This window comes from Plectrocnemia conspersa, unplaced genomic scaffold, assembly GCF_051122295.1.
Source record: "Plectrocnemia conspersa isolate PC_06_02 unplaced genomic scaffold, ASM5112229v1 ptg000008l, whole genome shotgun sequence".
Taxonomy (NCBI): Eukaryota; Metazoa; Arthropoda; class Insecta; order Trichoptera; family Polycentropodidae; genus Plectrocnemia; species Plectrocnemia conspersa.
The window spans coordinates 1,211,776-1,239,123 of record NW_028277172.1 but is presented as its reverse complement, the minus strand read 5'-3'; the positions used below and the strand labels follow the sequence as shown (position 1 = coordinate 1,239,123).

Here is a 27,348-nt window from a genome sequence, read left to right as displayed (position 1 = left end):
ACTCAAGTACGTGACGATTTTAATTGTGGCATAACAATTTAATAAAAACAACCTTTGTCTTAATAAACAAAAATAAACACCCCCGGAACGAAGGTCAAGACAAAACTTCAATCCAAAGTTATGCATTTTACAAGTAATATAAAGCTGCGACTAAAAAATAATTCACTAAAGTTAACGTAATATTCGACAAAAAATCATAAAAAATGCAGCTCGCATAACAGAATAACAGATTAGGTTAAAAGATTTTGCACTGATCTATGGCGCATACTTACAATTACAAATACAGCATGTAACTGCAAATTGTAAAAAAAAACCGATTGGAACATAATACATTTAGTCAATAATAAAAATTCATTTTTATAACTAGAATTTTGTTGGATTAGAAATACATTAGTAAATACGAAAAAATTAAATTAACGTGTATTTTTATGTTTTTGAGATTTGAGTGCTTCCGAATTTATTTTTTTACTCGCATCTCGTTTGCCGACGTTTCTACCACTGCTGTTGGGGTCATCATCTAAGACGTAATCTTGACCTTATCTAAGCCACCGCAGACATTTCAGTCATTGGTTTAATGTTGTATTTTTATATTTTTTCGTTTTAAGAAAAATAAAAATACAATTGTGAATATGCCGTACCAGCAACTTGAATAAATGTTTTTTAAGTACACACGTCGACGCGACTCAAGGATATCACATCCCAACATTAGGAATGAAAAGTGGATAATATTTATAATTCCTCATGTACAAATCAATTTAATTTGCAACCAGATTAGATGTTGAACTGTTTAGTGCTTTATTGCAAGTTTTATATATTATATGCAGATGGAATCTTTAGTCCTTTTAAAATGGAACACCCAAATCTGTTATTACTTTTGTGCGATGAAGCACATTGTTATCTATATAATAATCATATTTTAAGTGATGTTTTTTCTCCAAAATGTGAATGGGTTTTATAGATATTATAATTTGACCACACACAGACTTTTAACATTATTTTTAAAGTTTTTTACAATCCTCAATATAATCTATTTTAAGAAATATTAGGATTATTGATCTTAACGATATATATTTTTATGAGAAATAATACCAAACTTTTACATACTACTTTTTTCAGATTTTGTTTTTGTTGGTTCAGTTTTGAACATATCAACCACATTCGAACCCTCTTAATAATTCATTGATTTGGGAATCCCTGAAGTAGTCCGTTAAATGCAATTGGTTTTGTGGAAAATATATTATTTTTTTTAATGCCAATCTAAAAATATTGCGAACACAATGTTGAACGATTATCGACTTATTCAGTCACATTTTAAAATATACATAAATCAAGGGTAAGGAGGCATTCCAAAGAGCAAGGATACATTCTGAAAGACTTGATCATGCAAGACACGTGCGAGTTCAATTCGTTTCTTTCATATTTTATCAGGGGACACATAGAATAGAGGGCACGCGCACCTCCGCACACGTTTGCAGCAAAAGCAGTCCCATCCTTTTGGGCGGTCATAAAGCCGGTACCGACCGTTGGACAGGGGTCCGATCGCCTGCCCTCGGACACATGTGCAGCCAAAGCGTGCGTTATGCAATTAGGACTGTCTCTATTCTCATCGGTCTCCTTCTGATTGCTGCCTCTGGCGAATTTCGACCGCAGCAGGCTGCTCGACTGCTGCTCCGAATCCTTACCATCTAATAACTGCCTCTTCGGCTTTACCTCGCTCACGTCGCACGTGGAGTTTAAAGCATGCGAAAAACTATGCGTGTAAGCTTGCTTAATGATCTGCGAAGAAGTGGTCGGTGCGTTAAAGGCATGCAAATCCTCCGACGAGGACCTGTAGCACTCGCAAGAGGATTGCGAGCACAACAGGCACTCTCTCGACTCGCTGTGCTTTCCCAGATCGAAAAAGTGATGATTCATGCAAGAATCGTTGTCGCAAAAAGAGTTGCTGTGCTGCTTCTCGCTCCAGCCGCTGTGTCCGGGCTTCCTCCTCACGAACGTGGACATGCTCTTTGGTATATTGCGAATGAACTCGTATTCGAAACAGTCGGACTGACCTTTAGCTCTGAACGACGACTTTCTGAGATTATCGGCGCTCAGTAGCTCAATGGCATCCTTCACTTTGACTCTCAAATTGGAAGATGGTGGACTAGGAGACTTTTGCTGCCTGAACAAGAAATGCTTATTCAGCTGCTTTTGAAACTGCGCCCTCTTTCTAATACTGCTCTGAACGTTCAGATTCTCTTCGGGCGCTTCGTCGACTGACTCCCTACTCTTACAACTCAACTGATGCGAAAACGCATACGGAATATTAGCAGCTGCGTTATATCCGTAAGGATTATTAGACGTCTTATTAGACTCGCTCTGAGTCTCCGCCGATACGTTCAAGAGTGGCGGTATTTTAGGTATCGCTGATGAAGAAGATCCGTTCTGAACGGGCGACTTGCTCGGAGATCTAGCAGTAATCACGATCTTTTCATTGGAAGACGTCAGATTTTCACCGCTCTCCGGATGGATCTGCTTTCTAGAACCGCCAGAAATGGGAATCGGAGATTGGTACATTGCAAAGTCGCTACTTGTAGTTTGTAGGTTGCTTCTACTTGGAACACTTGGAGCTCCCGTCAGATAATTCATGCAACCGAGCGCGAGACCGATCTGACCTAGCATCTCAGGATAGTTAGACTTTGAAGAACTTTGATTTAAAAAAAAAAACGTATAAATCAAACCATGTTGAGTGGGGATGAATCCAGAGCATCAAGTGATAGCACAGACAGAAAATACAAATAAAATTAGTACATCGTCATGGCATGACACACTAAAGCATATAATCAGATTCGTCGGTTAGGACTAACAAAGTCAAAGCTCACCAGAATTATTAAATTAAAAGTGTTTCTAACACTATTAAACGGTGAACGTTGACTAAGCAAATTTCTCAAATCTGAGTATAGATTATTTCAATGACATTTTTAATGTTAAAAACACGCACACGTCACACTGTCCACAACAAGGCACACTTACTATTATTAGAGTACACATTGAGAAAATCTGCGGTGGTTTTTCTGAAAAAGCAATTTACACACATATAGCGTGAATACTTAATTGTTTTATTTTTTTTTTAATTTTGCCTTCACTTAACATTTACATTCTTAATTAATCTACGTTACACTCTAAGATGCGTTTGATTAATAAAGTACGTGTTTTGCCATTGAACTCTGATTTCATCTCAATTTCAGATCAACCGATACTTCTCAAATACTATCGAGAAAAAAATCAAATCACTCACTCTAAAACTTGGTATATTTTTTCAGAGTCTCCGTTGAGTATCAACGGCCTCATCGGTATCTGCTCGTGGTTGTTGTGGTTGTTATACAACTGATTATTCGGACTCGAGTTTTGATTGATGGGCATCAACATTCTATTGGAATTCTGACCGGGGAATCTAAAAATGGATCTATTTAGCATACATTTTGACGAACGACATAATGGGTTCGAGAGACAATCTTTGAGCTATAGACTCACATGTTATTTGGCGCTGGTGCCAAATGGGCGCCTATTCCCAGCTCCCTCTGCATCATGCTACTCAAATGATTTCCCACTCCGTCTGTAATCAGCGGTGATCGATCGTATTCTTGATATATGAACAAAAATGCATTAAGAATGTATAAAAATACCTCCCAAAGGATTTTGTCCAGGTCCTCCACGCTTGCCTCTTCCACCGCGAACTCCTCCTCGTTTCTTCATCGACGACCAAACACCCCCGAATAATGAGTGATTTCTCTGAAAAACGAAAAAAAACAATTACTCTGTTAATCTCAAAAAGTTTCTGCATGTAAAAATTATATTTTATGGATCCTTTTGTATTTGTACTTTATCAACTTAAAAAAATATATACTAGATCGAAAAATAAATATTAGATTTGTTTTTAGCTATTTTCTTATCTTTTATTCGTCTTGGTATTATTAAGCATTTTTTTTCCGCCAGGGATAAAAATGAGTTATATAAATTAAAACAATATTTTTTAACGATTAATTACTAGTCTATGTATTTTTTACGTTTATTTTTAACATATAAAAAACTGTTAACTACTTGTATTTTTACTATATCTCTTGATAATAAGCAACCATGTTTTGATGGGGTGTGAATTGATAGCAACTTATTTTAAATATTTATTCTTTGCATTATAAATTTTACCCTTTGCACTCAAAAGTCATTTTCAATGAATTTGTCGATAATTTTATTTGAAGGGCAAAAAATAAAATTTTAATATATATGTATGTATATATATATAAAAGGGGGTTTAAATTACGATAAATTTTCAATGTGTATATTGAACATTATCTGACAAATTAATTTAAAAAATTAGATGTGATACTTTTTTAAAGAAAACTATATATTTTTTACAAGTTTTGCAAGAATACATCATTTCTTATCTTCCTTTGCGGCTTTGGTGTTCTAGTTGTCAAATTATGATTATGATATTTTAAATATATATTCTAAATAAAAAACAGAAATAAAATGTTTTATAAAAAAATGCAATCTGGAACAAAAACCCGTAACCAAAAATCTTCCAAATTCGGAACATAAATAATTCCTATATTTATGTTTACCCTAAATAATTCCTATATTTATGTTTACCCTAAAAATGACATTTTTATGTTATATCTAATTGTTCTGAAACTTCATCGAAAATATTAATATAATAGTCATCATCTTCATTACATTAAAATTAATTTTTGATAATTTAAAACATCCTTCTGGAATATAAATTAAAAAATGCACTATTTTTTTATATATAATTAACTAATAAATTATTAAATCATTGAAATGTAAGTACAGTTTCAATAAAAATGAATTACTGCAGAAATACACGGCCGCTTCTCTCTTCGCATCCCTTGGTTTAGGAAACGCCTGAAGCATAATCCACACCAACGGAAAACATTTCTCAACTATCTGCACATATTAACAAATAACTAACAAATTTTGTATAGACAAAATAAACCCCACTGGCATGAAGCTCTGGACTTTAAATATTTCGAAATCGGATTTCGAAATAATAAATGAAAATAATACTAATGACAATTTCAATAATGTGACGTTTTGTTTTTAATCAAAACATAATTAAACAAGCAACTAATACACTATCGGAATATTTTTCGGTAAAAAAGAATGAACGAATTTAATATTTTACAATAAATCTCTGCTCACAATTAAGCCAACATCAACGGAAAGCGAGTTATTATTCTTAACGGTAAAAATATTTATAGCGAAAATAAAAATAGTCCCTAAACACTAATTTTGCATAGCAAAAATAAAATATAATTAATAAGATATTTACCAAATTGATTAAATGCTATTTCAAAATAGCTGTCTAATACATACATATGTATATAAGTTGTCTAAGAAATAGCGGAACAAGCACCTTACTAACGAAATAATTAGTGACAAAGCAAATAATTTACTAGAGACTCTAATCCTTACATTTAAATATTCTAATACTGAATATTTTCGCCCGTTTTTAACTATTAAATATTAAAATATTTTTCTAACTATTCGTAAATTAAATGTTTATATTTTGAAATTTTTACTTTCTAAATACACTAAAACCCGACCTACTTTAAAAACTTCACTAACTTTGGAGCGCTGTAGAACTGAAATTTTGATGGACCATTTTCAAAACCTTCAGTATTTTATTGTCATAAATATTAACTAGTTAAGTAAATATAAAAAAAACATTTCAAGTATTTTTATTGAGTTTTGTTTAAAGTCTTTACTTGAGTCTTTAAGTATTTTAATATAAAACACACGCGACTAATTATTTATGTCAAAAAGGATCAATACATTTTGTAAGCTCTGGAAAATTTGTATTAAACGCAATGGATACTTCTTATAAATACAGTGAAATCTCTTTGTAACGAGCACAGAAATAACGAAATTCCCAGTATAACGAATTAATAATTTGTTCCCGAAAAACTTTCATACAAAATATTTTCATTGTAACGAAGACTGATCTCAGTATAACGAAATATTTTGAGCCGAATTTAAGAATGGCATTACAACTTGACACAATATTTCTCCGAATTCAGTTCGTCCTTGACTTGACGTGTGCCGCATGTTTTCACAAGCGACATTCAAAGTGTTTCGCCGACCCTCAAACTTTTTTTTATAGAACATTTTTATTGTGTTCATTACAGTATCCTTAAAAATGGACAAAAACGATTTGTCAGAGGTTATTTTGATGCTGTAGTAACATGGTAATTAAAAATAAAATATATCATCCTCCTTACATTCAATAAAACGAATTTTCGCTATACTAAGATTTCACTATAGAAAAGCTCTCCTAGCTGGTAAATATCAATAAAAATATCTGATTTAATATCTAACAAATAAATACATAGCTACAAAAAATGAAAAGGAAGCAAAAACTAAAAAAAAAGTTGAGCGTTCAGTATACGCACACTCACTAGCTGCGGTACCTCGCATCAGTAAGTAACATTACAATTATAATATTATATTTAGGTATATTTTTATAAGTTAATCATTTGAATCAACTATTTTATCATCGGTTCTCAAACTATGTTATGCGAATTTCTTTAAAAAAAATTGTAATTGATATGTAATACATAGTTAAAGAGGCAAATAAATTAATATTAAAAATTCTCACTATTTCTGATAATATGATTATTATCCATTTATTTAAAAACGCCGTTTTCTTTCAATTTATAATTATGAATAAATTATTATTTAAATCAAAGCTAATTTAGATATTATGGGTTGATTTAGTACAAAGAAAAAAAAAATTTTTTAAAATAATATTCCTTGAAAAATCATATAAAAAAATTGCCAATGTTATCTAGTAAAACAAATATTTGGCAATGTCACTCAATTTCTTTGAATTTATAAAAAAAGTTAATCTGATAAAAATATTCATTTGAAAATCCAGGCAAATAATATTACGCAATATTGGTAAGTCCAGGTTTAGATGATGTAACGTATTGAGTTTACACTCGTTAATTTGTAACGGCAGACAGGTTAATTTTATGTTGTAGTAACATGGTAATTGAAAATAATATATAAATATATCATCTTTCTTACATTCAATATAACGAAATTTTTCTTTGCTATACTGAGATTTTATATAGTACAAACAACTTTTAGCTACTCACCCTATGCATTGGCTCCGGACAGTCATCCACAGTATCGTCCAAAGTTCCCGAGATGGCTCTCTTTAGCTCAGGTCCTGCCTCGTGTAAAGTCCTCAATCCTGCTTGGAGTGTTACAGCAGCAGCAGCAGTACCGACTTCTCCCTCTCTAGCTTCCTGCTCCTTTCGCTTCTTGAATCTGCTCGTTGACGCCGCACCACAAACACATGCCACCGTACAATATTATCAATCAACATAACACTCAAAAAAAAAAAGGAAACACGCAAAAAAGGCACACTAGATAGCAAAAGTTAGGATTAGGCTGATGAATAAAAATATCAAACCGGGCAAAGAAATTCAATACTTGCGTTATTATAAATATATTTTAATGATCAATCAGTGCTGATTGATAGTTGGTATAATGCGCAAGTATCGATTTATTTTAATCAATATTTTTTGAACATGCTATAGAAAAAACTGGGGATACTTGATTATAAATAAATAGTTACAAACACAAAATTATTATCAAGTCTTCCTAGTTTCAACTAATGGTATTTTTAAATCAATTATTTTATATAAAAATTTCAAGTTTCACAATACTTTATGTAGTACATTTTATATTATGGACGTTGATATCTCAATTGGGTATGAATTGGGGACAACACCAGGAAAAAACATAAAATTCAATAGAATTTGGGAAAATTTTGTTGTAAAAATAAACATTTACCAAAGCACTTATTCGTCAAAGAAGAATAATTCCAATTTTATTAAAGTTTTTCCCTTCTGCTTGTATTAGATATACAATAATTTTAAAAGAACAGATAATTTTTTGTTACACAACAAAGTAAATCCAAAAAGTTGATACATCCAAAATGTATCATTTATATTTAACACATAAAGTGCCATTTAGTTATTGGTAGTAATAAATAAAGCAACCTGATAATTATATTTTTAAAACAATAAAGGGACAGCCTATTGAAGCATCGACAATGTAAATCTGAGTATTCGAAATATATTTACACAATCAAATCAAATTTTGTTCTTAATCTCATAAAAATATATCAGTTATGTGTATGAAATTAAACGTTTTTTTTTAATATTCGATTCAGATGTATGATGTAATATGTACAATTATTAAAGTGATATGATAAAAAATTCAACTGTGACGCAAAAATGTGAGTTATCTAATGTTAACTCTTCAAACTGTTATGTATCGTAAAGATCTGAAACAAGATTGTGGCGAACAAACTTTGAAAAGGCACTCTCAAAAAAATCAAAAAAAAAAAACTATTATGTATAATATAAATTATGGTTTTACGGATAAGGCTGAAGATTTTTTGGCTCATAAAAAACCTTTTTATTTTATTTTTGTGCTATTATCACACGGGGGGGCTAAATTCGGGCATAGACTAAGCGACGTGGCGTCACACTTCTACTTACGCGTGATTCCTATGAAAAACAGACAGAAAACCAACAAAGAAGCAACTCATTTTGTATAAAGATATATTCGTGTATATTCCAGGGACCAGGAAAAATTCTTACTTAGGGAAAAAATAATATTTTAATGCGTATAAATAATAAGCTTTCCCCAAATAAAAATTGCGACTCTTTTCAACTTTAATATCATCAAATTTTATATTAATATTAGTGTCAATAACTATTATTTTTAGTTAAATTTATATTCTACATACAAAAAAAAGCTTCTAATGTGCTGTAAATAATTTGTTTAAAACATATCTAAAGGCAAATTTTAATAAGTATATAAAAATATAACTAAACATTAATCAAGAGAGAATGTCTTAAACTCTTAAGGGAATACTAGTCCTTTAAAATAAAATTGCTTTAAAAAAATGACATTTTCTCTTGTGTTTAATATATAAATGTTGATAATATTGTATGCCATACATATTTATTATATAATGTATATCAAAATCATACCTCCTGAAGTAATCCTGGATGAGGAAAGTTGCATAGAACTTTCCGACAGTTACTTCGTCGTCTATGCCTGGAGGTGGTACAACCTGATCTAGCAACTTGGGTGAAGTTCTCTTCCATATTTTTCTAATTACAGCTCTTAATTCGGAGTTACAGTCATCAATGTTTCCTATATAAAGAAAATTAGATAATTTACATATAAAAGGTACAGATTTGTATGTGTCGCACATTTGTATTTATTCATAATCGCACCCATAATAAAAAAATAATAATCATTATGTTTTTATTATTCTACATCAGTGGTCATCACGCTATCCACATTTCATCCAAAAACACACATACGATTTACTCACACAATCATATTGTAGGAGTTGACAACCAGTTACTGTGATATTATATATATTTTATTTTGTGCAAAATAGACCGATATGTTTATTTTTATAACCGGATATGAAACAGACGAGTTCCTTGAAATCAAAAGCAAGCGAGACAACGAGTATTCTTACGCGCATGTATCGCTTCTCTCTCGCATACGTCTGTATACGTAGACAACGCATTTACAAAATTATTGCAGTACGAATTTTTGACGTATCTGTTAACAGCAAACTGTTTTTGGATTCGGTTCTCACAATTTTTCATAACGACTTTTTAAAAATTGAAAATTTTATTTTTTTAAATGTAATTAATTGTATTTTAAAATATGCGTTTTAAATTATGCATGTAAATTTTCCGTAAATATATTTTCTATGTATGTAAATTTGTGTCTAATATATATAATTTGTTTCACTATATATCAAAAATATTTTATTAATTTAAAAAAAAAATTAATTACATTTTTTAAATAATATATCATACGTATAAAAGTTTACGATCTCTTTTAAACTTTCCAAACTATGCTAATACGCTGCAGTTTCCCGATAATAACCTTTATTGCAGCGCAGGTAGAAACAAAAAAACACACAATCTTATTTTCGTGCGACGTATACGACTTTATTCTTGTGACTGGGTTCTAGCACGCGCAAATGTATGTGTGTACAATTTGGAAGCTGTGACGTTCATTGTTCTACATAAATAAAATACCCATAATTTTTTGCTGCAAAAATATTATTATTAATTAAACAGAGAAAAATTAAAGTGTATTTATTACAAAAACTATCAAAACAGACATTAAACTATTTAATATTATTAAAAAATTAAAGAAAAAATACTACTCTAAACTTTCTATTAATTTAATAAACTTTATATACTGTATGGAATTTGCATCGCTTAAGAATAGTTTTGTGGTACGACGTATGGACTCTGCCTCTTATTTAATGTATTATACTATGCTTCAACATGTGTTGATTTTAGTGCAAGACAAAACGAGTCTTTTTGCATTGACTAATGGGTTTTTAACATAACGTAACACGAAAAATATATTCTTATACCTGGATCATCTAATTATAAAAGTTGTACATTTAAAATAACTTCTAGATTTATATTCAAATATTATTGTTATAAATTAGCAAAATTAATCATTGCTCTCTAAAAGGTTAAACTTCAATTAATTAATAGAAATGATTTTTTTCATTATGACAAAGCTTGTGGTGATGATGAACCAGTACAAGATTAAAGTTTTGAATTGGACCACGTATGAAACGTTTAAAAGCCTAAACATCATCTAAATAAAATATAAAAAAAAAGTTTTTTGCTTCAAAACAAGCGACGTATCAGTTCGATCGGACCCCTATACGAGCTATTTTGAGACTTTCAAAAGAGTTAACGCTCTTAATTGCTTGGTTTTGAAGATTTAAAATTAATTTTTTAGTGTCGTATAGAACTATTGATTACCCCCTATACGTTCTGTATAAAAAAATATATTTTTTTTTACAAAATGGCGGCCAACGTAAAAATTTAAAGTGTCATAACTTTGCAAAATGAAATCCTACTGAAAAATGTCGTATGCAAAAAGTGTTCAAAAGCTTAATTTGCATTTAAAAAAAAATTTAAATTATTTAAAAAAAAAAACGAGTCTTATGGTAAATTGACCAGGCCCCCATACAAGCTTTTATGCGACTTGGCATATAGTTAACGCTAGTATTTGGTTTCAACCACCATACTCTTCAGACCTTGCACCTTTTGATTATCATTCATTCAGGTCATCACACTTTCTAGATTTATTATTTATTATTTAAACATACATATAAAATATAATATAAACATGAACAGAATATAATCTATTTCTTAATGCATTAATTTTTGCGAATTGTTTTATGAATATTATTATAAAAATTCACACCGCCATACATTATTCCCCTGGCCGTACTCGTTTTCTTATACCTAACTATCCTTAACCCTTTGAGTAGTGAGTTAATTTACACATATTTTAAATTTATTAGTATACAGTTGAGAATGAGTTAATTTTATGTATTTTTCAAAAATTATTTCTGTTGTGATTTTTATTTAGAAATATATAACTTGAAACACTAACCGTCAGTTTTGATCTTCAATGATGTTCTAACAACGGCGAATAAAGTGGCGTTGAACAAAACAGTACCGTCACTATTCAACGGCATATTCATTGAAACAAGTCTTTTACAAGCCACTCTATGAGGACAAAGCTTTCCAAAACCTATTTTTAAAACAATAAACTCAATAAAAATATCCGTTGTATAATATATAAATAGTAAATAAGACTTACCTAAAGGCGGACTGATCTTTCTGAGCAAAGTCACGACGTCCAAATGCTTTATGCGACCTTTGGCATCGGGATCATATTCACTCCACAGTCTAAATAAATATTTATATGTTGAGTATCACTTCATATTTATATAAAGAAGAGCTTAGTTAATACCTAATAAATTCATCTAAATGGTGAGGACCTAAGATTGACCAATCTCTCGTTAGATAGTCAAAGTTATCCATAATGACGGCGACGAATAAATTGATGATCTTTAAAATAAAATTAGTATAAAAAATAGTTACTTTAAATACATTCATGAAGAGGAATAAACTCACCAAAAATGAGCACAGAACGTAGAAGGAAATAAAATAAGGGAAAGCTATACTGCTGCCACAACTCTCGGTTGAGTTTGCATCGTCGGAATCAAGAGAACACTTTACGTTCTCATTATTAGTACAGTCTAACATAATATCCTGCCACGCTTCACCTGTAAAAAATATAAGAATTAATTATTAAAATATGTATATATTTATTAGATATGTACTAATAAAATTTTATAAATACCTGTGGCAGATCTAAAAAGCACTAAAACAGCTTGAGGGAATGTTTGAAAATTATTGTTTCTTGTTATAGCTGTCTCTTCGTTTATGGCAATTTTACCAAACACCTGTGAAGCATATCAATAAAATAAATAATACTCTATTTAAAAAATAACATACGTAATATGAAGGATATTTAGAAAGTACTTAAAATAGTGAATGTACATTATTCAAAGATACACAACCTTGTATCTTCATTCGAGGGGCGTATCATAAAAAATAGTCAGGAAGCACTAATTTAATAAATCCCTTTGTATTTATTTATTTATTAAGATTATGACCATGGTGACCTGACAGGTTAACCTAATGTGTCACGATTGCCATAAGTATAAAACTTATTACAATTTTAAGTTTAATATGTTAGCAACACTATAAATCAGACAGCTGTCAATAATCACGCATGTTCAAAGTGTCAATTGTTAGTTTGCATCAACACATTTACGAAATGGATCGCTTAAACATTGTTGCAGAAATAATAATTCTGTGCGAACTGTGTTCATCGTCCTACTGAGCAAATAATTCGCAATAATTCAAAATAATAAGAGGCTGAAAGCGTTGAACCTGTACATCATTCTGGCGCTCACATAGTCAAGAATATTGCTACTGTAAGTAAAAATGTGGTCGTAGACCTAGAATTGTTGATTCGTGAGCGTTCACAGCTTTTGGGCTTTTCTTATGGCTCCTTTTGACGCATTTTGCATCTGGAATTGCACCTACATGCGAATAAAATTCAGATAACACAATAACTAATCCAGAGACAATTTCTCTGGGAATGTTCATAAGCAAAATTGCCGCATACAAGGCAAGGAAAATTCTCATGTGATACACGAGAGACTATTAAATACCCCAAAAAGTGCGCATTGTGTCAGGTGGCGTCGTTAAGCCTTAATTTTTTTAAAACGATGTAGGTCAGACTGTAAGTCAACGGTGAGTGCTATAGAAGCATGATAACCGATTATTTTTGGCACTGAATCAAAGAAATTGATGTGAAAGACATGTGATTCCATGTAGACGGAGCAGCTTGCCACACATTGGGTGCATCGTTGGATGTTTTGCGTGAAAAATCGCATTATTTCATGTTTTACTGACTTCAACTGGCCACCAAGATCATGAGATTTATGGTTGTTTGAGTTTTTTGTGGGGTTACGCTTAGTAGCGTGTCTACGCCGATGAACCCAAAATATTTGAGCCCCTAAAAACCAACATATTTATTTATTTATTGAAATTATGACCATCGTGCCTGAAAGATTAACCTAATGCGTCACGATTGCCAAAAGTATAAAATATATTACAATTTTAAAATACATACATACATACAAACTTATATACGCACACACATACACGAAAACAAGATAGAAGAACAGACACAAATCACCTCAACAGGTGTGCATTGTCTCACACGAATTGAACCAAAACCCCATATGTGCACTATAAAATGTTAATATCTTTATGTACAGTATTGAGCAGACGAACGGTCTTTGCCAGAGAAGATTTGGCAAGTGCTCCAGTTCTAGGCTTTACAGGCAAGAACAGTGGACGCGATCGAGAACTATAACCACCTTCCGGAGCCTACATTTGAAGCTGCTCGAGCACCGAAGGGTTGTCTACGATGTCTTTGAGCAATTTCCAAAAGTGTTTAATTAAATAAACACTTCTGCGAGTTGACAAAGAAACGTATCTCAGCGCTCACATAATACAAGCACTGGAAAACAAGAACGGATAATACCCGTATTCCTTCAAGTATAAATATCAAAGGAATTTACGCTGTACATTTTCCAGCTTCAATTCGTTACATTGACTCATTACGCCTGGAATTTAAATAATAGAGCTAGTTTCTAGTATGCTGCGGACTAGAGCATCATAAAGAGTGCGTAATACTAAAGTATTCTTGAAGTAACGCGCATTTCTTAAGATAAAACCGAGCATTTTTAATGATCTGCTATGCTGGCTAAATTTCCAATATTCTTCGAAAGTCACAGCTAAATCCTTAGTAAAAGAAGACTTATCTAGAATATATCCGGTGAGATGGTAGGAATATTCCGCCGCCAAATGAAATTGTGTGACATTTCTTTACACTGAAAAGCAATTGGTTATAGCAATCCCATTTCCATAAAGAATTGAGAACCTCCTCCAGATCGAGGGAATCCGAAATCGACTGCACTTTCTTGAAAATTTTTAAGTCATCTGCATATAATAAAATAAATTAATAATGCATTGCTGTTTCTATGTCATTAATGAACAATAGAAACAGCAATGGACCCAAGCTAGATCCTTGAGGTAGTCCAGTAAATAATCTGAAAAATATTTTTTATACTTCAAGTAATATGAGAATAGGTTTATAAGACCTTTAGAAAACCTGAAATTAGATAATTTTTTTCACAAGTAAAGCATGATTAACTTAATCGAATGCTTTTTCAAAATCTATGTATATAACGTCCACTTGTACATCAGAGTCCAATGATCTTGAAAGAAAGTTAGAAAAAAGCATAAGATTAGTGACTCGAGAAGCACACACCTGCAATGATTAAAAATGTATTTATGAAATACAATTTCAAATAATTTAGCAGGTGCTGAAATCAACGCTATTGGTCTGTAATTATCAATGTGAGATTTGACACTCTTCTTATGAATCAGGGTGATCTTAGAGCATTTCCACAACTCTGTAAAACAGGATGATCTCAAAATTAAATTAAATATAAATCGAAGAGGGTTCAAACTTTCAGAAAGTAGTCAAAGATAAAATATGGTCCTACTAAATCCCTATTCCATATCAACCAATCTAAGGGTTTTGATTAATGTGATGGTATAATTATCAATAAAATAAGCACATAAAACGCACAAATTAATCGGTTTCATAAATAAATCTGATAGTCTTTCTCATATGCTAAGCAAGTAAAATCATCTGACTATAACAATACTAAATTAAAATAAAAAAGAACCAGTTCATCTGGGAGGCGGCAAAGCGATTTTGATGCCGTGTATGTACTTGGGAGCTCTGTTATTTTAATTTGTCCTCAACAGACATTCGTACCTGCATTCCGATTACGGCGTATATGAAGAACAGCATCACAATCAATAAAGCAACGTAAGGCAGTGCTTGAAAGGACTTTATAAAAGTCCACAAGAGAGTTCTAATGCCCTCGCCTTTGGACAGCAGTTTGACGAGTCGCATCACACGAAACAGACGGAAGAAGTTTATGGATATGAACGAAGAACCGGGCTGAAAAACAACAAGTTGACTAAGTAAAATAGATCAACACTGATACATAACTTATTAACATACGCTATAAAAAAATAAAGTAAAATAAGAGCTTAATGTTATATATTTAAGTCCATTACTCCTTTGCTTACGTTCACTTCTGAATAGATAATGTCGATGAAGCTTCCGAGTACGATTATGAAATCGAATACGTTCCATGCATCACCGAAATAATTCTGAAAAAACGGATTTATATCAATAAAATTCATAAATGAAATAATTTTGATAATGACAATACATACTTTAAATCTGAACGCCGCCAACTTAAACACAAACTCCAACGCAAACACTGCCGTGAATATCATATTCAGATCGTCAAGAGCTTCGGTGTATAGTTCTGGTTGCTGATAAAACTTCATCGCCAGCGTTATGGTGTTTATCATGATGAGAATGAATATCGTATACTCGAAAGGTTGTGACGTCACAAACCACCACACTTTGTATTGTATCCTGTGTTTCGGTATATACCTATAATTTTTCAATAATTTTTCAGTACGCGTGATATGATTTTTATCAATGAAAAATTATAAAAAAATTGTACCGTCGCACAGGTTTAGCCTTCAACGCAAATTCTATGCAATTTCTTTGATTCTTATCTAATTCACAGTTTTTGTATTCTTGTTCACCTTCGTTTTGAAACGTGACTATGACGAAGCCTACGAATATGTTGACCTAAAATCAAAATAAATAGCATTATTTACAAGCTATAAAAAGCACTATTTAATTCATTTTTTGAAGCACACCATAAAAAACGCTATTATAATTATATAAATGATGTAATAAGCAGCTACAATTGGACGGAAATTATGAATTGGACCATAATCTTCAGTGTTAGAATCGATTGACACGTGTAAAAGGCTGAAATTATAAAAAAATTTACATATTATCAAAAAATCATCAATAAAATTTTAATATAAACAAAGGCAACAATCACCAAATTAATAATAAAAAAATGATATTTAATATACTACAGACGGCCCTCGACTTTCGCACATAATTGGTTCCTGAAAATGAGTGCGAATGTTGAATGTACGAAAGTCGAGGGAAGTAAAAAAAAATTGAAATTGTGTGTATTTTAAAATATTTATTTATCAAGTAAATATAAGACGTTTAAGAGACGCGTTTAAGTGGGGTTTGCGGGTATTTCCTTTGAAAAGTTATCAAGAGTTAACTGTTTTCCACTATTCTTTTTCTTTTCTTCATATAGTATTTTATAACATGCTATGTTTTTATTGATCGCCCCACGCACTTGAGATATGCGTTTTCCATTGGGATCACAATCTTCCATAATATTTAAAAATTTGTCAAGGTGCGTGAAGGCTTCATTCATATTTTTCATTGTTAAAGAGTTTTCCAAAATAAACCTGTCTCATCTACATTAAATATTTGGCTAGAGGAATATTCTACATCTTCAATAATTTTGGATAATTAGGAAATAAATTCTTTTGCAGCATCTTTATCCGCATCAGCGGATTCTCCAGTAAATTTATTGTTATGAAAAGAATACCTCATTTTAATATTGTGAAACCAACCGTTACTTGCTTGAAAAACCGTGTTAAAATATTTTTTTAATCTATCCTTCCAATCTTTGTGCAAAGTAAGAGCTTTTGCTTGAATAATTGAAATACTCAGAGGGACATCTTTTTGATGTTGGTCATCGATCTACGATGACAAAGATTTTCCATTTCATAAATGTTTTTTTTTTGCTGTGTTTTTTTGGAAACATATCATTAAAGATTGTGGAAATATATCTTTATTTTCCACAATTTTGAACGTATTCTTTAATTATATTTTTATTTTGCAAAATTAAACATAGACCTGTTTGTATCATACGAACGTCCGATTAAAGCAAATAATTCACCGCTATCAAAACGTTTTTTAAAAAAAAAATTAAATTAAAAAAAATTGTTTTTTTTTAAATGTGCGAAATAGCGAATTGTGCGAAAGTCAAACGTACTAAAGTCGAGGGCCGCCTGTATATTTGTTAATAGTTGACCCCCCTATAGCGTAGAGATTGGGACTTCGTTATAGGGTACTAGGCACCCATACAAAATTTGAGGATAGGTTTTTGTGAATTTTACGATTAAATTTTTATGTATTAAATATCTTCCAAACCAAGATACAAATGGACGAATGTTGCCTTTGATATTCAGTTATATATGATACTTACTTTGGCCAACCCTCAAACGTGGAAACTGTGAAGAGCGTCAACATACCCTTGAGCACATCGTCAAAATGAAATCTGTTCCTCGACCAGTCGCGTTCTTTAATACCAGGCTTGTTCAAGTCTCCGTGTTCAAAGACTATATACGTTCCTCTGCAAGCATATTTATGACATTTTAATACTAAATCAATTAATAGGTAAGATGATACTAAAACGATACTCACTTACATTCTTCTTCGGTCATCTTTGAACCGTCAGTACACGAAAAGAACTTTCCCTAAAACGTATCATGATGTGAATATTTCAAACACTATATTTTAGATACATATACCATTTTTCTAATTTTGTACTAATATGATCATTGAATTTAATTGACTAATTTAATTATTCATAAATGCACCACATGGTTGGAATTTTATAATAGGAGTCCAAGTGTTAGAATACGTTAAATTATGTTAGAGAAGCTCGTTGAATTGATTTCGTTACACCGATAAAAATGTTCAATACGTACCTTGAATAATTGCACACCTATAACTGCAAACATGAACTGGAGTAGGTAAGTTACAAGCATTATATTGCCGATGGTTTTAATCGCAACTATGACACATTTTACTACATACTGGTTTGTAGTATCGTATATATTTAAATAATTATTATTATTAATAAATGCGTTTATACAAACCACAATCAAGGGGAGCAAATATAGACGTATCCATTTTATATTGTGTTTGTATGAATGCGCAATAAAATGGGTACGATTTTGAATGGCACACTCGCGGGACACAAAATGCAAGCCGGTGTGTGATATTTTGCAATCACGTTTTTTTTTTGGGCCATCGAACGGGGTCCGTGCAAACACACCACATGATTGGTCGGTAATGGCAGCAAAGGGGTGGCAGGAAAAGAAAGAAAACACAAACATGTTATAATTAAACGTACGGGGGCGGGAATACTTACCGATTAATTGGGATAACAATAATCATCAATTGAAATTTTATCATAATCTTAATTGTAATAAAAACAATTCAATCGACATTGTTCATTGAGGTAAGGGGCACACTACTAGTGACAATTTTTATATTAAAATAATAATTATATAAAAAAAAACAATCAAAAATCAATTCAAAGGGATGGAGTGGGAAGCAAAATAATTTTGGATAAATTAGTCTATTTTAGATTCTAGTTCAAAAAATAAGGTTAATTCAAAAGCACCTTTGGGTCGTAAAAGTTTGGCTTTTGAAAATATTATTTAAATACCTAACAAAACCGAATTATTAAATAAAAAAATATTACATGTATGTATGATGAGCGTTGAACTGTGTTTTAAGGTAATACCTATATTTAAAAAAATAAATATAACTGACTCTATTGAGTAATAATTTACAGAAAATCATTAACTATTTAAAAAAGTTACATTCCTTCTTATTGCGGTTTAACATGACAATATTTATTAACATGAGTCCCCATAAACATCGTTTAATTCGGTGTTGATCCCATCGTTCATTTTCTTTTACAAAAACAAGTATCTAATCACTGCACAATATTCGATTTTATTCATTTTTGTAAAAATTCAAAAGTTGTTCGTTTTCAATGACTGTTGAGCACAAACTAAGTGACGCAGCAGGCTGACAATTGACAAATAGACATGTAAAGGTTAGTGTTTATGAATAGCACCATTTTGATGGTACTGGTTGCGACATATCTTTCCTAGGCCGACTAATTATCAACCGCCCCTCGTAGATAGACCGCAAATTAAGAAAACTAAAAAATAAAATTTGTATGAAACTGTAGATAACGATACAAAAAAATCAAGAAAATAAAAAATGACAATATTATAACAATTGTCATTAAGATCAAAATAATTAAACCAACTAAATTGTGTATTATGATTTTTTAATGGAATAATATACTATTATATATGGACTGAAAAAAAAGCTATATCAATTTATTAATGTTAGATTGACTCAGTAAGCATTTTACTAATAAATGCTATGTATCAGTGACGTCATTTGAAAACAAATTGAAATGTGCTAATCCTAGATTTAGAACAATGACTTACAGTTAACAGTGAAATAATAGCAGTATTAATTGTATTTTTAGTCACAGAAATAATACATACAATCTGCCCTTCAATATAATTGATACTATATTATTAGTTGCAAATTAAATACATAGAAATTAGATAAAATATTAAACATAATTAACATTTATGAATGAGTCTTTATTGCTCTTTTATAGTTAAATCTGCCAAAATAAAATAAATTCTGTACTCTACAAACATATTTTTTTGGGAAGTAACATGAAAAAATATTGTCTACATTTTTTAAATTTTTTTTTCATGAACAGATTCTAAAAATCATGGCAATCTTTTTAAAGAAGCTACGGTTTCTTTAGGATCTTGAAGGATCTGATTTTTACACCTAAAGAAGATTCTTAAGGTATGAAAAACATAAATCAAAAGAAACTGAATATGCTGAATTTTTGGTATATTATTTGCTGTTCTAAAAACGATAAAATCATATTTTTAAAAGAACAATACTAATTAAAATAAAATTTATATATATTTTTTTTTTATGGATTATATTCTCTGTTATGTTTTTGTAGTTCAATTTATAATGATTGCGTAAAATCATTAAAATAAGTTTTTTTTCTTGTAAAGATTTGAAAACTCGAAAACCATTTTTATATAATACTAGAAATCAAAAATCGACCATTTTTATGGTTTCGAAATTGCGAAACTGTGAATTTTCTAAAAAATGTGTAATAATATGATAAATATTGATTTTAATGTTAAAAGAGCTTCAAAAATTTTAAATCTTTTTTAAAAATATATTAGCTATATATATAATCAAATTTTCATTAGTATTTGCAACTTGTTAAGTTAATTCGTTACGCGGACGCACGTGACGATCGGAGATCGATCGGAATACATATGTAATAACAGAAGGAAATTCGGTCTTTACAATTACAAAGAAATAGTTGTGTCAAAAAAGGCGATGGAACAATTCTAATATTGTTATTAAATAATAAATTATTTATATAAGTAAAAAAAAAGTTTGAATACTGAATATATGACACACATAATTTAACGTTATAAAAACAATCAAAAGTACCAAGACTATTGATTTTTATTTTAACCATAATATTAAGTGTTTTAAACTTTAATTAAGTAAGGTAAATTTGAATTGAACCTGCTGCTTAAAAGACTACAATTCAGTATGCTTGAAAATATATCACCATATCAAATAACAATAAAAAATCTATTCCAATAAATAAAAAAGTCCACAGCTTAACAATAATAATTTTAAAATATGAGAAATTTTATAAATTTCGGCAATTAAAAAATGTTTGTTTCTTAGGCTAGTAGTTGTTATTATGCATATAATACATAACCTGCATTGTTGAAATAAAAATCTAATATTACAAAATTCTGTTTTGCCTGACAGGCGTAAACCTAAGTAAATTTGTACCAATCAGACATAATGAAGAATTAAAAGCACCAGACTTTTCAGATTAGAAACAGTAATTATAAATTCTTATGTGTATTATACTTTAATATCAATAGCTGATACCGGTTTTTAATGAATAAAAATTCGAGTCTGTTACCGTGACTCGAACCCGCGACATCTGTGTTACCAGTTAAGATTGTATAGAACACACTATTTCAACCTAAATTCAAAACAAAGGTAATAGACAATAATATAATGTTTCCACCCAGAGTAAGAAAAGTAAAAGTATCTCCCCAATTTAAAAAAGTGTATATATATATATATAATACTTCTATAAAAAAATTACATCTACGCTTTCTTTCAGAATACACTTTTATCGTAAGCTTTTGTCAGAAAATTTTATAATAAACTTTAACCAGATACTCCTGACTTGGAATACTTAGTGATAAGAAGAGACTTAGTGATAAGAAGATTGAGGAAACAGCCGCTTCTCTCTTCAGCTACGAGACGCAGACAAAGCAACGCATAAACTTAATCCAAAGCATTTTTACGACTATCTGAGAATATGGATTATTCGACATCGTAAAATTTGTATATGTTTTGTTGTTTAAGGCGTATGCTTTTTTTATACAGCTTTTCATTTCGGGGCGAAAACCGACTATTTTTTTATTATAATATGTGAGACGATTTATTCGCAATTTAATAAAAAAATATATTGTTAATATGACTACAGTCTTGTGCTGTTTCTTTGTAATAAATAATTTCTGTCAAATATGAAAAAAAAATCACTGTAAAAAAATATTAGTATGGCTTTTTGTTTCCAATTTTTTCCCACAAGTACAGCAAAAAACACGTTTCACAAACGACAATGGATGACTGTATTATGACACATGCCATGAAATATTATTTGTAGACAAATTAAAAAAGAAATGTATTTTTTTGATTTGTGACTGTGAACATCGATAACTTTTATACCGATTGTCAATTTTCATAGTTTCGAAGAAAATATATAAATTACAAATCAAAAATTGACAATGGTATGTCAGTTCCATTAAAATGTGAATAGTTAGTATAAAAAATAAAAATAAAATAATTAAAAACACAGCAAACACTCTTTACATACCTTAATGAAAAATCAAGCAAAACGTCATTTTATGTTAAGTAAATTTTTGTCCCCCAAATAAAATATAAATTAAAATGTGCTCAGAACCCAAAGGTGCATTTATGAAAAAATAATAAAATAGCAATCGGCAACTAAACGAATGTTCTAATCGGAAAAAAATAAACATAAAGTTTTCGTGCCATCACGCGTGGTTTGCTCTAAAATAGTCGAGTGAACACAATAATAACAACGATGAAGAAAAAAACCAAATCAGGGTGCCCCCCTTACCTTGAACATTTGCACGCCCATTACGGCGAACATAAACTGGAGTAAACATGTGACCAGCACAATGTTGCCGATAGTTTTAACGGCAACGATCACACATTGTACTACATGCTACACGGTAAAAATAAATTGAATAGAAAACAAATTAAATATAACTTAAATACTGGTATTTTTGTATAATAATAACAATTATAACATAGCTTAATTAATTATATATAATTAAATATGTCATTTGTAAAATTTAAATAGACAAGAACATCACATGTATTTTTATATACCAATCAAAAATATGATGGATATTTATATTTTTAATATTATATAATAATACATGTAGATATATATTGTTAATGTAATATCATAAGAGAAACATAAACATATATGATACTGACCTTAAGACCCTTAGCTCTGTTAATAGCCCTCAATGGCCTGAGTACTCTCAGAACTCTCAAAATTTTTACTACTGATATGGCACCAGAACTGAAGGAATACAATTCAATATATACATTATATTGTCACATAGAAAAAAGTGCTGTATCATAGGACAGTATTTATATAATTTATACATTTTACTTTTTAACGATACTATTTATTTTAAATCAGTCATACTTTGGCAGTTAATACCCGAGTATGCCTTTTGTTATATTGTATTATGTCTGCACTACACTCTCTGGAAGTTGTCCGAACCGAAGTTACAATTGAAGTCGGCCGAGACCTACGACTTCGAGTAAGCGACCACACTGCCGCAAATTTCATATGCCGTCCGGACGGCCGCTGTGAATGACTTCCGGACGGCGGCTTCTGTCACGTACAGCTGGTATATTTGCGCGCGATCGAAAATGTGCCAAATAATCACAATTTTTAAATTGTCATATTATTAAAATTACGCTACTGATAATTATAAAAGTTTCTGTGGGCACTCACCAATACAATATCAGTGAAAACTTTTCGGTCGTAAATATTCAATTTACGCAAAATCTTTGTCGGCTTTTGCAAAATGCCATAAGGCATAAAAATGATACTTCAGAATGCGAACACCACATCTGTGACTATCCTAGAATTTGTTGATATCGATTCTAAATAAGAATTCGTTATGGTGTGATATTTATATAAACCGATCTGGAAAATACATAAGGATATTCGAAACGATTTTTTTAACAAAATCAAGTACCACTAATTATTTTTTAATTATTTAATTTTAAATGAAAAAAAAATATAATAACGATATCTGTTAGAAGAATATACTATCAAAAATATAATTAATCCCTTTTGGTGCCCTAAAATATTCAAAGATGTCCCCGAAAAGCATGTGGTATTATAACTTGACCACGTGACCACGGTGCAGCGCTCGACATGCGTGTTAACCATAGGACGCCTACGCGCATAGTGAAATTGAAGCGAGTTACTCGTTCTATCTCAGTTTGCGAAACGCCATAGCATTATCTCTCTCTCTCTCGTCACTTAACACGCGAGAGAGCGAAAGTATCTCACCGCTCGCGCTCGAAAGAGCAGCTCCGACTTCGGTCCCTTTGACTCGGAAAATAATGCCGACAATGAAGCTGGCAAAGTCGACTGAATTACCCCCACTTTACCTCACGTTCTCGGTAACCTCGGACAACTTCCGAGAGATTTTAGAGCGGACAGAACTGAACTCGACCGAAGTAACTCACTATTGGCCAACCTTGGCCAACTTCCAGAGAGTGTAGTTCAGGCATTATATATGTGTTGATGTACATCTGGACTCCAAATAAAAAAAATGGGCACAAAAATTAACGATGGAAAAAAAATTACTAAATGAATAATTTGTTTAAATGTCTTACTACGGCTATTAAAAACATTTGTGAAATGGTAGGCGATTCATTAAATAACCGGAAATATCAAAAATTGTTTAAAATATAGACGATGATGTCCTGGTTGCAGAAATGGAAGCAATCTACTCAAACTAATCGTCTGGTGGTTAAGAAACTAAACTAATCCGATTCAACCGTGCTTACGTAATATTATTATTTTTGAATCAATAAATATTATCCCAAAATACAACACTTTAAGTAGTTTCATTACAATATACCTGAAAAACATTGATATCAATGACACACAAACGACCAACAAGTCGAGAAGATTAAAAGCCGATCGACAAAAAGCGCCTTTGTGGAATATGAAACCATACGATATCAACTTTAATAAGAGTTCTATCGTGAACACGCTGGTGAAGAAGTAGTCAAAGTAGTTCAATATCTAAAAAATGCATTATGTTATAATGTAGATACTTTTTTAATATTGAGAGTAATGAAAGTTAACATACGACGTTTCTATCGGATTTAGCGTTTAACGGATCTTCACAAGCCAACATAGCCGACGAGAACATGATGCAGAACAATATGATGTTGCCGAACAGTGAGTGATTGCACAGCCAATGACAAAAGACGCGTACACTGAAAAATGCAGTAAAATATTTTAAAAATATGTTTAGTATATATATATATATATTTAATTGTTGGGAAATTAAAAAAACTGTGTAGCATTAACCTGAAAACGGAGCAAATCTAGCCAATTTAAATTATAGTAATGATGAAATTATAACCACTCTAAACTCAACCAATGATCATGCAGATTGTCATTGTGAATTTAAAAGCCAAAATTTGATTGTCACATTGAATTTTTGGATTGAAAAATAACTAAATATGAATTATTTTTAATTTAAGTTGAAACTGTGAATATTTTTATTTCTATATTCTTAACCTATATGCTGGCACATTGGTCGCTTTACCATTTATGATTTTTTGTAAAATACAACATTATTTTTGCTATGTATTAAACGCTGATTTTAAGTAAATATATTTTTTTAATTATTGTAAAAAATATATTGTACCGTGGCTTTATAATAATACATGGATTTAATTATGTATACATGGATGGTAAGATGATTAATGATATTTAGGAATTTCTGCATCTAAAAATTTGCTGTAATAACCGTTGTTTTTATAATGGTAGAGCGTCTTAATGAACCCTGTTTGAAAGCAACAATAAAGGTTAATGTGAGTTTTTGAAAACAATAAAAAAAAGAACACAACATCCAATAAGTATTAGCTTTCACCTGTTCGTAGGCGAAAATATGAAGAAACTACTCGCTGGAGGTATCGGCTGTTTTTGGTTGGACATGTTAACTTCTGAAACTCTCCTCGGACGAGCCGATACTTGAGCTTCTTCACCGCCGGTTTCGTCCAATTCTAACCGTCCACATTTACCCCACAAGCAGTTGGTTAAAATGTAAACAACATGTAGACAATAACAAGAAGCGTTTGTTAGTGAAGTGTTTTGCCGAGACGAAAAATAACCGTGACCCGTCGAAAACATAATAATTAATAACGATAGCTGCGAAGAGTGCCTTATAAGAATAATTAAAAAAACGCACAAAACATATTAATAACATTCCTCTTATTTGAGATGCATTTAACATACATCTCGTGTTTAATTCACATCACAAAATATTAATTATATCATCCAATTTTATATCGAAAATATCACTTTCTTTAATTTAAAATAAGAGTTTAATGTTTTGGTGTTTCATAATCAAAGTTAGCAATGTACATTTCATACATATTAACAAGAATTAAAATAATTTAACTAAACATTTGTACTATAAAAAGTAATATTTCTTCTCTAAATATATATCACACTATTTAATTTTAAAGTAAATGCATCAGGAATAATAAATAATAATACACTTAATTTTCCACTATTGTTAAACTATGCTAGATGATTATATTAATTTGATTTGATTGACTTCTTAATTTTAATTCAAAATACTATGTACATTGTTGACTTTGTTCTGTTCTCCTCAATTGTATTAAAGCAAAACTTTATGATCTATAAATAATTCATCTCTGCAAGTTAAAAATATATTTCTCTAATACATCATAACGATATGCAATCAAATTAATTTAGTTTAATTTTGAAACATCACCAAACCTCCTGCAATTTTAACATAAAACAATATTAAAACATATAAAATAACGTCGTATTATATATAGAATTATTGATGGACAGTTTAACATATGTTTATTACGTAGTATAAGTATAGTCAGCTTCAAAGATCTCGGACGTCACATGATTAACTCACAATTAACATGAAGTTACTATTGCATAAATATTATTGTTGTCATTTTCGTTAAAAGAAAACATCCACAGACGTTAAATTCTTTGAACCTGTTTGTGCTCGAGAAGATAAAGAAAGCACTGCCTGCGGGTATGGGTTTCTTCGTGTTCTTTTTATCCGTCTCCGAAAGTCTCCTCGGTCTAGCAGTTGTCTTAACGTTACATTCCTCTATATAGAAAACAAGTCGGATAGCGACGCGAGATAGCCGCAAATCAATATTTGATAAGATTCTTATAAAATTATTTACCAACTAATCTACCTTAAAAAAATCAATATAATATATGATATTTAAAAACAGATTATATCACCTTGCTCCAAAATTTGTTCTGGCTCTAATTCTTCTTCTAATGGCTCTTCTTCGTCCAAATTTACAGCAGCTTCAGAACCGGTCTCATCATATTCATCCCTTTCAGATCTAAAATAATAATAATTAATCACATATTCAGTAAGCACATTAAGCACATGTTCAGATGTTACATTTCAGTGTCATAAATATCTTCATTTTGATATTCTTCATCCGTATCGCCTCTGATTGTATCTCCAGCGTCACCTCCGATTGGAGTCGGACTATGAGATTTTTTACCATCGTCCTAATAATCGGATATAA

At 30.8% G+C, this 27,348-nt stretch overlaps 1 protein-coding gene across 9 annotated transcripts in view; it reads right to left on the bottom strand.

The window, feature by feature from the left end:
• Positions 1-27,348, bottom strand: part of Ca-alpha1D (Ca[2+]-channel protein alpha[[1]] subunit D) — an 84,268-nt gene that overhangs the window by 4,684 nt on the left and 52,236 nt on the right. For 4 of the 9 annotated variants that reach the window (XM_088190790.1, XM_088190791.1, XM_088190789.1 and 1 more), the window contains 25 exons: positions 27,219-27,331; positions 27,050-27,156; positions 25,680-25,812; positions 24,888-25,017; positions 24,654-24,820; positions 22,978-23,065; positions 22,592-22,699; positions 17,977-18,029; positions 17,759-17,905; positions 16,332-16,446; positions 16,130-16,260; positions 15,831-16,056; positions 15,681-15,764; positions 15,361-15,549; positions 12,295-12,397; positions 12,066-12,217; positions 11,902-11,999; positions 11,749-11,837; positions 11,539-11,679; positions 9,072-9,237; positions 7,158-7,332; positions 3,666-3,771; positions 3,514-3,595; positions 3,278-3,433; positions 3,013-3,053 (listed from right to left, as the gene is read on the bottom strand). In XM_088190790.1, the coding sequence (XP_088046916.1) occupies positions 3,013-3,053; positions 3,278-3,433; positions 3,514-3,595; positions 3,666-3,771; positions 7,158-7,332; positions 9,072-9,237; positions 11,539-11,679; positions 11,749-11,837; positions 11,902-11,999; positions 12,066-12,217; positions 12,295-12,397; positions 15,361-15,549; positions 15,681-15,764; positions 15,831-16,056; positions 16,130-16,260; positions 16,332-16,446; positions 17,759-17,905; positions 17,977-18,029; positions 22,592-22,699; positions 22,978-23,065; positions 24,654-24,820; positions 24,888-25,017; positions 25,680-25,812; positions 27,050-27,156; positions 27,219-27,331 (3,100 nt within the window). Of the gene's footprint in view, positions 1-3,012; positions 3,054-3,277; positions 3,434-3,513; positions 3,596-3,665; positions 3,772-7,157; positions 7,333-8,487; positions 8,583-9,071; positions 9,238-11,538; positions 11,680-11,748; positions 11,838-11,901; positions 12,000-12,065; positions 12,218-12,294; positions 12,398-15,360; positions 15,550-15,680; positions 15,765-15,830; positions 16,057-16,129; positions 16,261-16,331; positions 16,447-17,758; positions 17,906-17,976; positions 18,030-18,263; positions 18,372-22,591; positions 22,700-22,977; positions 23,066-24,653; positions 24,821-24,887; positions 25,018-25,679; positions 25,813-26,791; positions 26,910-27,049; positions 27,157-27,218; positions 27,332-27,348 lie in introns of those variants that run through there. The other 5 variants (XM_088190794.1, XM_088190795.1, XM_088190793.1 and 2 more) reach the window with 5 other exon arrangements.